This window comes from Melozone crissalis, unplaced genomic scaffold, assembly GCF_028551555.1.
Source record: "Melozone crissalis strain CALT ecotype California unplaced genomic scaffold, PUWL_Pcris_2 ptg000060l_1, whole genome shotgun sequence".
NCBI lineage: Eukaryota > Metazoa > Chordata > Aves > Passeriformes > Passerellidae > Melozone > Melozone crissalis.
In genome coordinates, this window is record NW_026535838.1 from 905,733 (window position 1) to 918,772 (window position 13,040).

Genomic DNA, 13,040 nt, shown 5'->3' on the forward strand with positions numbered 1-13,040 from the left:
TTACACTCTTGTACATCAGCCGGTCCATGTGAATCCCTGGGATTTACCTTACTAAGACCATAATCCCTTGACTTGATTTGATAGTTAGATTGTATGTGTGGCAGAGGCTTTAGGCAGAAGAATCAAATACATACTTGGAATTATTTCTGACGTGGGTGGTTGCAACAGGGATTTTCAGTGGCATATTTCTTAGAACAGAATGATTTCATATGTTCCAAGGACCAGTGAAAGTGAAATTAAATGCCTGAAATGCGTTGGACTCTGGATTGCTCCTGGTTCCTAGCAGTCAGTTCTGGTGCTGATTTAGTTTGTAACCCTTTGTGGAACAAACCTCAAAGCCTGGCATAGTGAATGATTAAATCTTCCTCTCCTATGGACACAAGACTGCTGATAAATGTTACAGTTTGTGCTCTCAAGCCTCAAATTGTTTATATAAAACCCCACAGAATGGTTAAGGTTTGGAAAAAAGTCTAAGATCATTCAATAATAATAATAAAAAAAAGGACTGTATTATTGAGCAAATAGGCTGTATTTTACACATATAATGGGATCACATCACCTTCATCCTTCTTTTCACTTCAGCTCATATGGTCTCCTTTCCCAGCTCTGCCATTATTCAGCTGGATAATGTATGACAGCCCAATTCCATAAATTAAAAAATGGAGGAGGGCAGGATCACTGGCAGTTTAGATTTCTTACCAATACTGAAATACTCACTTTCTGACACGTTTCTGTGCAAATGTGTGAAACCCATTTACTTGCTTGAGAATGCATGACCAACAAGGGTGGCAATATACACTCATCCAAACTTTTTTAGGTATGTTGAGGTAAGAACGATATAATCCCCTTTTGGGGGCTTCTTGTGCATTGGGAAGCCTTTTCTTTTGTGCTCCCTGTATTAGAGAGGCTTTTTCAGTTTTAATATGTGGATAAAAAGTGCTGTGCCCCACGCCTGGGGTTTTTGGTATTTGTTCTTTATGCAGGTCAGAAAGCAGCACCGGTGCTTGCTGAGGCGTCAGGATCCAAGCCAGGCTGAGTGGTGAAGCTGGCCTGCAACTCTGGGGTGCATCTGATGGATATTACCAGACGGAGATCAGATTATAATCTTTATTATTTTGATAATACCTCGTGGATAATATCTGATGGATATTTTTATCTGATAGATATTATTGATTATTTGTCATGTGCCTGGTGGGCCCTGAATGTTCTCCTTCCATCAACATCTCTGGGGCTCTCTGGGGTCTCCCTGAAGCCTGTAGTGTGATTTTCTCTAATTGCTGGGTGCTAACACACCTTCAGCGTGAGACTCCAGGGTGGTTCATTGAAACTGGAACATCAAGTCAGCCTCTGAAATGAATTTTTTTGCTGGGAAAGACACCAGAAGCTTCATGCCTCTGAGCAATTTGCACTAGTTCTTGTGAACAGATTTCTCTTTGTGTAGATAAACCCTTAAAAGTGGATATTATTATTATACCATCAAAATTTTGGACAAGTTAATTACTATGGTCAGGAATCATGTGCTATTTTATTAATCTCAGGCTAATCTTAGAAAGGTTTGGTTTGGAAGGAACCCCAATGACATCTTGTTCCAGCCCCCTGCCATGGGCAGGGACACCTATTGGATACAGAAATGCTGTAACTGGAGTGAGAGATTTTGACATCCTAACTGAAATAGAAAAGAAAATGTGCATGTTTAATTTCTTTAAAGTACATGGTGCAGAGTTTACTGTGATAAAACCTTTCCTCTGGGGTGAGATGTATTTTAAAGGAGTAATACTGTAATTTATCTCTCTATCCAGCACATACTTTTAAAAATCTTTGGTAATAATGGTAGCTATAAAAGTATTCACTTTTTGATAAGGTGTTTAATGTGGAGATTTATTATTCAGCACCTATATTTTTAATCTTTGGTAATAGAGGAAGCTATAAAAATACCAGGTTTTTATTGCAGTGCACTAAAGAAAACACGTGCAGGTGAGACTGCATTTTTTGCATAACACAATCCAAAGACAAGTGCATGAACAGAGTGATTAAATAATATTGAAAAAAGTAATTCAGTGAAACTAGCAATGCTGTCAGGTCAACTTTGTGTTTGACAGCCTGTGGTAAAAGTTCTGTATCACCATTATGTGAAGGTACTATTTGTGGCACCAGTGCATATTAATTTCAACAGATAATGGTGAAAAACATTTATTGAAAGTAGCACTCACTGAGGCAGCTGCCCACTTAGATGATTAATAATTAGAAATACTGCTGGCATTTCTAATGTGGAAAGATTGCTTCCTTCAGGAGAGGAACAGATATTTACCACAGAGTGTCTCAGGTTGTTTCACCGTTGGGTCTGGACGTGGGCAGGTCCACCCAGAATCCCAATCACATTATTTGTTATTGTCAGTGGGCACATCAGGATTTGTAGAGGTGTGGAGGGAGCTGGGGGGCTCAGCCTGGAGGTCTGGGGGGACCTGGCTCTGCACAAGTCCCTGACAGCAGGGGCCAGCTGTGCTCAGCTCAGTTCTTCTCTCCATTTATTGGTTCAGCACATCAATATGAAGTGCAGAGAATGTGGATCTGGGTGAACGTGTGGCTCATTCTTTGCAGCAAGCTAATTACTGCTTAAAAATTGATGAAATTCTGAGGGCCATACGGGTTTGCTGAAGTGATCTCTGGAGGCTTTAATTTTTTTGCCTTCCCTCTTTTTATTTTTTTGTAGCTCACTGAAAACTGTCTCTGTAGGCTTCTCTCTCTTTTCCTCCCAGCTTACTGAAGTTCTTTTCCTTAATGTTACCTTGGTAAAGACTTTGCTGCTTTAATATATAATTTTCATTGTGACTTTCATTGCTGCAATTAAGTGGCTAATTGAACAGTTTATAATGTCTGTTCCTAATTGCTTCTGCAATAGGTTAACTGTGAAAGGCATAGAAAATTAACATACAAAATGTTGCCTGCGTTACCTTTTGCTGAAAAAAACCTCAGATATTTTCTTTATTTTTTTTTTCTTTATGGGCAAAAAAACCTGCTTAAAATGCTTCAATATTAAACCATCTTTGATATTGAATCTTATATGCCATCTACAGTGTAATATGCCATAGTTTAAAAATGTCCATGAAATGTAAGTGTAGATAGAAAATACATTTGAGATTGAGGTCTAACCTGCAGTAAAATATGTGAGACTGCAGTTTAACATTTCCTGTCTTGCTTATCTTGCCAAAAATACAGAGCAGAGCAGCGATTTGGGCTTTCTGGATTGTCTGTTGTAAGAATAGAGCAAAACTAATACAAGCCTCCAGAACACCCTCCAATGGGTTTATAACAGAAGAAATAGAAGTTTAATCTGCCTGTGCTATTTATAGTACAACATGGGCTTTCCAGCAGCTTTTATGCCAAAAAATAGTAAAGTAGAGGTCATATGGGAGGGTGTTCCCAGCTGTTCCTGGACTGTGCCCTGAGTGGAATGGAGAGCAGCACAGTGCAAGAGCAAATCTGACAAAAACTTAGAAAAATGCAAGCTTCTCAAGTCTATCTTCAGAGTTGTCATTGTCAAAAAAGACATTCAAGGGCTTAGTGTAGCAATTTCATTATTAGTAAAATAGTAAGGTAATCATCATTTTAGCATATGGATTTTTTTTTTACTAAAGCTACAGCAGAATAAAAAGAGAAGGAGTAATATGAATGCAGTGAAAAAGTTTCTTGGTTATTATTAAAACTATTTCTTTATAAGTAAATATTGCTGACCAAAAAAAAAAGAAAGGGGAAAAAAAAAAAGAAATTGTCCATAATACATGAGTAGGGAAACACTGCATCTGGAAAATCTTCGTTTTCAGGCAGTTGGGTCTATAAATGTGTTCTCCATATATCTTTCCATTTTCTTGTCATCCCAGTGGTAAAAAACCCCAAATAACTTATTTGATGTGTTGATTACTCGAGCCTGTACAATACTGCTCTTGAGAAGGAAGATTTCTCACGCTAACCTTTTTCTCCTCTGTGTTTAAACTGTTCTCCTCTCCTTGTTCTTTACTAGTTTTGAAATTTACCTGTTTCCCTTTCCTAAGTCATACTGACTTTTCAAATCTGTTTGATTACAGGCCTAGCTTTGGTCTGGTCCTTTTCCTTGCTGTAAATATCTTCCATACTGAAAAAAACCAAAATCCTTCTTTGTTTTCAGAGGTTTTTCGTTCACTTTATTTCTTGATACACTTTATTTTATTTCTTCCATGCTGAAGGGAGGCCTTGAAATTTAATTGCACAGGCAATTATTCTTCACCTTTCTAAAGCTGAGTGCTGACCCCAGGAGGTGTCTGTGCTGTGATGGGCAAGGCTGTGTTGCACTGATGCTGCAGAATGTCTTTGCTCTAGATGTTTATAGTAATATAGTAGGAGTCCTAGTAAATATCTGTATTGTGTAAGTGGCTGTGCCCCAATTCTAGTTGTTCTAAATGGGCTACAGCTGTGAAGTCCTTAATTGAGCAGCAGCTGTGGCTCGTGAAGGCATCTAGGATATAAGGGGGTGGGCTTTCTGGTCAGGGAGAGCCTGGAAGGAGCTCTGACTAAGAAGCAGCAACAAGCAGAGGAAGAAGTCTGTGCTGTGAGGAGCTGCCCATGAGAAATATCACCGAGAAGGTACAGGACTTTAGAAACATGATTGCAACAGTATGGGACTCTAGAAATATGAAATACAACAAGATAACAACCGATGTTCACATTTCACCGTCTGTCGGACGCCTTTCCTTTTATTGCACAGAAATATCCTGTTAGCCTTCAGTCTACCCAGGTCACCTCCACTGTTTTTTAAATTTTAATTTTACTTTTAGTTTTCCCCATCCCTTTGACTGCAGCGTGGGTTTGTTTGTGTGCAGGGTTCAACAACGCGGAGCGCACGTGCGACAAGGAGTTCATCATCCGCAGGGCCGCCACCAACCGCGTCCTCAACGTGCTGCGCCACTGGGTCTCCAAACACTCACAGGTACCCCCTCCAACTCACAGGGCTCAGCTGCTCATGCTGCTCCTGCCATGGGCAGCCCTGCCCAGCTGCTCTGCCTGGAGTAAACAGCTCCTGTGTTCAGGCAGAACTGCATCCGTTTATTTATTCGCGGTGGATTGCACACGGGAAATCGTGTCGGTGGGTTTGGTTTGTGATGGCAGAACGGTGTCGGCAGGGGAGGGAGGGCAAGAAACACGAGAGGTTTGTGTAATATCATAGATAAAATATCCTTTAGGTTGTCAGGTGGGGAATGTGCTGGGAGAATTTGACATGGCTGCAGAGGAGTACTGAAAATAGGGAAGGGAAGTTCAGGAAAAGGAAAGGAAAAAGGAAAGAAAGGAAGGATGAGGGATTTTTGTATACCCTGTGCAGATGGTGCTTCATGACACTTACAGACTGCTTTGTCACTTCAGGCTGCTAATAAAGGATACTTAAAAGCTAACTGCAGCAATGTCAAACTCTCTTATGTGAAATCAATTCCCTTTTTCCCATATAAAGGGTTTAATTTTCATAGAGGCTAAGTTTGCTAGAGAATTAACTCAGTAAGAGGTGTAAGTGGGAAAATTGGTTTGTTTGAAAAGCTGAACAGCCCAGAAGAGATTACTGAAATCTATCTTGGTATCATGGGAGTGATTAATCATTTCAAGTTACTGGGAGCAGCCTATGTACACCAAGTTTTGACTCCGTGTTAAATTAAAGTCAGAATCAAGCAAATATTGAGCTGTAACTGAAGTGGCAGCAGACTTTTATTACAGTTTTGTGCTACTCTAGGTGCTTATTGTGTTCCAGTTCATATTACATGTCTTCTATGACTTGAGCTGATCCTCTATGCTAATTAAAATTTATGTGATTGTGGAAATGTGGAAACTTTTATCTATGTTAGGCAATGACTACAAGTAGTTTCACTTAATACTTTTGCAGTTGCTTTTGCATCATGTTTACAATTGGTATTGTAAAAATACCAGTAAAAATATGAAGAGGACAAAAATAATGAGTAATAGTTCATTGTGCATTTTCAAAGTGGAAGCTGTTACCTGCACTCCCTGGTCTCTCACTGCCATTTATTTCTTCCATGGCAAAGGTGTCAGATTTTAATTTTTTAGTTCTTCTGGTCCATTGTTCTTCCAATATAGCAAATAACCCAAAATGCAAGGGCTTTGGCATGGGAAGTAAGAAATGCTACAGCAGCAGAGCATATAATCAGATTTTTGTGTTGTTTACTTGTGTTGAGACTAGGGAGAGAGAAAGGACAGGCCTGAGCAAACCAGAAAAGACTGACTAGTTGCTGCCAAAAAATATGGGACAGGATTACTTTAAGGAGGACTTGTGAAGAATTACTGTCTGGCCAAACAATGTGAAATGTTGGCAGTAAAGATGTGGAGTCCTGGGAGAGCAGTAGCTCCAAGCTTATTTTACAGTAACAACACAAACTGCAGATCCTGAGCCACCAGTGTCTGGTGAGGGAATCCTGATTCAATTTCCAAAATGACAAAACAATGTAAGCATTGAAATTCTTTAAGAACAACAGACCTGCCAAAAACTTTTATACCTTTTAAGGTATTTCCATTGCTCTCTGGATACTCAGCAGCCTTGGCTGAGATATCCTTCATCTTCATGAGCAGCCAAAAGCAGGTTTGAGTCTCAAAAGAAAGGGCAGATTTTATTCTAAAAAAATTCCAAACAACAACAACACAACCCCCCGCCCCAAAAAAAAAACCAAAAAAAAAACCCCAAAAACCCAAACCAAAAAACCAAAACAACCAGCTGAAAAAAAAAAAAAAATCCAGCTTACACAATAAGTAAAAATAAATGAAAGTAAGTGGATGTTTGCATGGACAGCATTTAATGTGGAATTCTCTGTGAGCAGAAAACAGAATCATTAAAATTAATGAATCAGCCTATTCAGTGAGGATGGGCTTTCATAAAATGGTTTTATCTTCAAACCATTCTAAACAATTCTTTAGAACGAATTAATTGCTCTTAAAACATGGGTTATACATTATAAAAGCCTCACTTATATTTCAAGTAAATGAACACATGGTAGTGCCAGACCTGCAGCCCTTTGTGGAGGGCACAAGGAGCTAATGGATGTCCTGAGGAGCTGTCAAGGCAGAGATAAAATTTTGGGAACAAGCCATCCCCAGGTGAGGTGACACATACTTCCCTGTTTTTACCACCCTGAGCAAGAGCAGCCAAACCTGTGCTGCTCATCATCCAAAACCAGCACAGTATGAAAGGCAGCTTTAGGTATTCCAGATTGTTTTGTTTACATTTCTGTTCTTTTTATTCCATAGCCCTCCTTTTTTATCTGTTTTTTTTTTTTTTTTTTTTTTCATTCAGACACCTGCATGCCAGCAAAAATCTTTCTTTTTGCCCTAAATAACAGCAGAATGCTCGTGGTTACATTCTGGTTTTGAAATGTGACTGAGAGGAGCAGATCAGGATTCTGCTGTTGCAAACAATGAACACACAAGTGATGAGGCAGAGGATCACAGGGAGCAGAAGCCTTGCTGGGGACAGAAAGGGCTCACGAGGATAAAAGTCCCACTAGCTCCTGCAGATGTGGAAAAATAGGAAGGCAAAAGGGGCCAGGGGCTGAAAGTCTCAGTATGAGTTTCATTTTCCAAGTGAGGTCTTGCAGCCTTGTTTTATTTAGCAATGCTTCCTTGCTTTTTATCTAAACACTGGTGGTGCAAAGGGAAGCTCCTTCAGCTCCTGTGGCAAGCAGACTGGAGTGGGGCTTGTCCAGGGAGGGACCTTTCCCATCTGGCCCCTGCAGTGTCCCCAGCTCTGAGTGGCAGCTGAGGGCTTCTCCCCACGGCCCTCTCTGCGGATCTCAGCTGCAGCAGCTCTCTCACAGCCTCTGGGCTGCCCAGCAGTGTCCGTGAGCCACTGCCTCGGTGAGCTGACAGGTGTCTGCTAAGGAAGGCAGGAGCCTCCCTTGGAATGGAAAATGCAAACCACCCCCCCCCCCCGAATTACTGTAATTTTGAAATTAAGGGGCTCTCAGGCAAAGATATGGGAGCAGGAATAACAGTTCTGCACTCGGAAAATTAACAATACAAATGCAATAGTACAAAAAGGAAACAACCCACAGCCAGAGTGATCACAGTCCCTGCCCCTGAGTGCCAGGGCGGTGTCCCAGCCCCATCCCATGGGGGCTCAGCCCTCCTGCAGTGCCAGCTGTGGCTCTGCTGCAGCAGGGATCCTGCACAAGGGGGGAGTTTTCCTCTGCAGCTCCAGGGCTGCTGCAGATGGGCCTGGGCTCCCTCTGGCCATGCGGGGCAGCAGAAAGCCGCTCCTCTGGCAGTGCAGGGGGCAGAGGCTGCTGGGGCGTCCCAAAGCTCAGATTGGATCCAGGTAGGAATGCTTGGCTCCTCCCCTGGGCGGGGCATCTCCCCATGGGATGCTGGGATTGGATCAGCCCTGCAGGGACACTCCCTGGCCAGGGACAGGAGGTGATTAATAATGAATGGGCCATGGACAGCAGAGAGCTCCTGGAGGGAGGATTGGCTGTGGGAGGGATGAAGAACAACTGCCCCATGGACAGCAGAGAACTGCCCCAGCTCTGACAGGTGGGAATGGAACGCACACATATCTTACAACCCAGGAGAGTTACAGAGTGACCACAATGCCTGGGAAGGGGACCATGGCTCATATTTGGGCGTACAGGTCATGATGTGTGCCTGGTGCCTGCCCAGCCCCAGTGCAGCCTGTGCTGTTGGCCATCCCCACGGAGCTGTGGTGAGCTTCCAGCAGGAGCATTGCCACTGGGAGCTCCTGACAGCACCTGGGCAATGGGGACAGCTCCTGGAGACAGAGCGCTGTCTCTGAAAACATGGTTGCAGTCAGCAAAAAATAGTGTTAGCTCACATGAATTGGCCCATTCACTTTCTTTCCATTTCGTTGGAATAAAAAAGTAGATAGAAAATCCATTATATGAGCCCCACTTACCTCATATTAAATGGTATAAAATAATGAATAAGATATTTGGTGAGTTTATACTAGGTTAATTGTAGAAATATTAGCAAACTACATTTCAGCCGCACTAAGCAAGACACGCTATATTTTGACTACACTTCAAATGGACCCCAAGCTGCCTTGAAACAGCTTTATTCTTGAAGTAAGCCAGATGTATCTCAAGCTCAGGGATGATTTTCCTGAAAGCAAGTTATAACTGCATTTATCTCTGCCTTCCACCTGTGCCAGTGTTTTGTTGCACGTGAATTTACACAGATTTTGCTCAACACAATTGTGTGTGGTGGGTGAAGTGTGTTTTTATGCTTCAAAAATGAAATACTGTAGTGGAGGACTGCAGCAGTGAGTAACTTCACTGAGCTCTGATGGTGTTGGATCTCCTGTGCACAAGATTAAGACTCACTCATCTGCTGCAACTGGAGTAATTACCTGCTTTCTTTTTGGCATGAGGACAGTTACAGGAAAATTGTAAGGCAATCCCCATCTACTTAAAAATATTCCAATTTCCTTGCGAAAAGTCATCCAGTTGATCTCTCTCCCCTCCTGCCGCTTTCTCCCCTCCCTCCTGTTCTTTTGTAGTTCTTTTCACTGGTCTCCTCAAATATAAATTATGTTTACTGTTTTAGCTCGATTTTACCTGTCTGGATTATTCAGAGTTTTGATGCAGAATGTTTCCTCTCACTGAAGAACACTTAAAGAAAAGGGAGAGGGAAAGCTTCTAGGGTTTTACTGAGCTCATGTCAAATCTTGAAAATATATTCTCTGTGTAAACCACCTACAGTAAATCTACTGGTTTTAGTTTTAAAATGCATCCTGGCATGTTTTTTTTCCCCCCTTGCTTTCTTCTGCCTCTCCTGCCCTCTCTTTTCTTCTGGCCAATGATTTGAAATCTGAGTAATACCCACAAATCTTTAGGGTACTGTAGACTCTAAAATATATTAGAGGTATGTGACCCTCTAATAGAGAACCAAACCACTGTCAGATTGAAATCTGCTGCTGGGAAATTGAAAGATTCCTGGCTGACCAACTGCATTCCTTCTCTGATACACAAATTAGAACTAGAAGTCAAAAAAGTGGTGTAAAATTATGTAAAATTAGATACATACACATGTATCTAAGGCCATAAATATCTACCTGCCTGTGGATCTAACTGTCCTATAGCATAAACAGATAAATATTCATGTGTGACACCCATAATACAGCAAGAGATAATTTGCATGTATTCCAAGTTATTTAGTTATTTTTAAATTATACTTAAAATTGGTTGCTAAGTATTTTGGTGTTTGTATCATTCTTATGATACAAAACTTTCAGCCTTTCTCCACAAAAGTTAAGTGCATGTACATGTTTAAATGCAATACTTTCCCTGTTATTTTTTTAATATATATGCCTCATCACACTGGAATCTCAGTTTCATTTAAATAATGGCCTTCACTAGAAGAAGAGATTAGTTCTTAATTTTTCTTCTGATTCCCACCTTTATTCATAGGGTTTTTTTCCCCCTCATCACACTATGAGAAACAGATTACATTACTTTAAAAAAGAAAACCATAAATTTGAGTTTCCCCAGCAATTCCAGCACAACTATCTTATGGACATTACTCAGTAAAACAAGTTTTAATGATAAAGACCCAATTATTAATTCTTGTAAGAATTAGCAGGTAACCATGCAAAAACTGGAAATGCTTTGGTTTGGCTGAATCTGGTAATTATGGGCGAGGTTCTCTGATCCTATTTGCAAATGAAAAAACTTTCTAAATTCTAGACTTTTTTGGTCATGGGTGTGTTTTCAATACAACAAGTCATCCTGAGGGAAGACGTCTTGTAATGAAAAGAATTAACCAGTTGTGGTCTGAAGGCTGTGCTTGGAGATGGAATGCTGGCCAGGATGATGTGATCTGCCTGAGGGTGTTGCCCAGCAGGGCTGAGTGAGGATGGGGGATGTGTCACCTCCTGGGTGATATTTGGGATTCTGCCCATTTGGGATATTTCTGTAGCACAGGCTGCAGAGATACCATCCTCCTTCACACAGTGTCTGCCTCTGAGTACGTGAAAAACTCATTAATTACACTGCTTGCTTAGGCTTGTGCAGACTCAAGGTTTCTCCTTTCACTAAGTTTTGATAGTTTTGTATTTCAGATTATTTTCTTTTTGAAACCACAGGAGTGCACAGTACTGTCATGTAGTTTAGTTACATTCCTCGTGTTTTGTCTAATTAGTCTCATTTCCGTGCCCCAAATATGTGAAAAGGCTCTCTTGTCTTTCCTTGCAAACAGCTAAAACAGCTCCTAAGGGAGGCATTTCAGAGCATGGCTATACAAAATGTGCTTTAGAAAACAGAGTGCAGTGCCCTGCAATAATTCTCTCTTGGCTTTGAGCTGAGTGTTTGATACCCCAGCTTCCTGTTCTCCAACACCCTCAAATATGGGTAAATATCTCCAGAAAAAATAAGACACAGATATTAATCAGTTCCAGAATATTAATTAGCTGAGGCCCAGGTGAGGAGACTCTGGAGGAGTGAGGAGGAGGTGCTGTAATAGGAGGGAAATGCCCAGAGCAGGTGATGTCTGAGTGCTGTTAGGAAAATTAACCCACAAACAGCAGAGGTTTATGCCCAAAAAGGAGACACAGGAGTCCTTTGGCTTTATTCCAATAAAGGCAGAGGCCATGGGGCATCCCCTGGGGTCTCTCACATTTTTGGAGGGCTCAGCCTCCTTTTTATCCCAATTTCCCAGCCACATTTCCCTTCTCTCTTTCCCCATTTCTGAGGCACTTGAGAGGTTCAGCCTTCCCAGAGCACCTGATCCCAAAGATTCCCCTCTAATGCACAACCCTCCCTTTTCATTTTTAATTCTTATGGAATTTAGGGGCTTTTCTTCCTCATTGTTTCTTTCACCTTTCACTGTCCAGTTTCATTCATCATCAAACCTAAAGCTTGTTTGTATAGGCAAATCTCTTTTTCCATTCATCCATCAGTGGAATCCTCCCCATTGTTTCTTTTCTCCCTCAGTGCTGGTTTTATCCACCAGCAGACCCACAGCTTGTCTGTGAAGGCAAATCTGCTGTTCTTCTCAGCTCTGACACTGGAGCAATAACCTTTCTCAGAAATGCTGTGAGCGTGGCTGTGGCACGTCCTGTGATGAGCACTCATTCCTCTTCTGCTCTGAACTGTTGCCTCCCATTTCCAAATGAGGCTCCACCTCAGGTTTTAGCTTTTCTACATTTCAGGTTCTGTGCTGCTTTAGTGTGTGGGTCTGGGCTCCACATCAGGGGATGGTGAGCTCTGTGCACAGAGCAGGGACACAAAACAATTCCTGCTCCAGCTGGAGCAGGACAAATGATCCAAATCTCAGACCAGGAGCACAAACCCCGTGGGCTGGAGAGAGAAAAACAAGCAGGGTGGGACTGCCTGGGCTAAAGCTGGGATGGGACAATGAACTGCAAGGGGCAAATGGAGCAGAACTGATCCCAGGGACAGACCCCAGGAGCGCTCGTGCATTTTGGGGCCATTTTGAGTTCATTTTGTGACCATTTGGGTTCATTTTGGGTTCATTTTGGGGCCATTTGGGTTCATTTTGGGTTCATTTTGTGACCATTTGGGTTCATTTTGGGGCCATTTTGGTTCATCTTGGGTGCAGCCCTGGCTGGGCTCTGGTGCTGCCCAAGGTGCATCCATGGAGGAGATCCTTTGAATAAATCCCTGCTCTATTCTGGAACTCCGTCCAGCCTCTGTTCCAGGGCAGCCCGAACAAGCCATCACACCTGTCTTGGTGGCTGTGGGAGTGCTGTGGTGCTCACCTGGGCTGTGCTCACCTGGGCTGGCTCTGCTGCTCCCTGAGGCCCACATCTCCGAAGCCCCTTGCCACAGGAGGGGCTGTGGGGATTTTTTGGGAGTGAAACACCATGCTCTTGTGTCGAGGTGCCAAATCTTGCCCATTTTCAGTAACTTTGTGCCTCCTGTTGCCATGGAAACGCGAGGGAGCTCTGCACACACGTGGCCCTGCTTGCAGGCAGCTGTGGGTTATCAGGGAGCATCTGTTGGGGTTTGCTTTCCTATCAAAACACTATACAACAGCTGAACACA

General features: G+C 42.3%; 1 protein-coding gene across 4 annotated transcripts in view; it reads left to right on the forward strand.

The window, feature by feature from the left end:
- Positions 1 to 13,040, forward strand: part of RASGRF2 (Ras protein specific guanine nucleotide releasing factor 2) — a 121,783-nt gene that overhangs the window by 91,758 nt on the left and 16,985 nt on the right. For all 4 annotated transcript variants that reach the window (XM_054287598.1, XM_054287599.1, XM_054287600.1 and 1 more), the window contains exon 18: positions 4,854 to 4,960. In XM_054287598.1, coding sequence (XP_054143573.1) covers positions 4,854 to 4,960 — 107 coding nt within the window. The remainder of the gene's footprint in view (positions 1 to 4,853; positions 4,961 to 13,040) is intronic.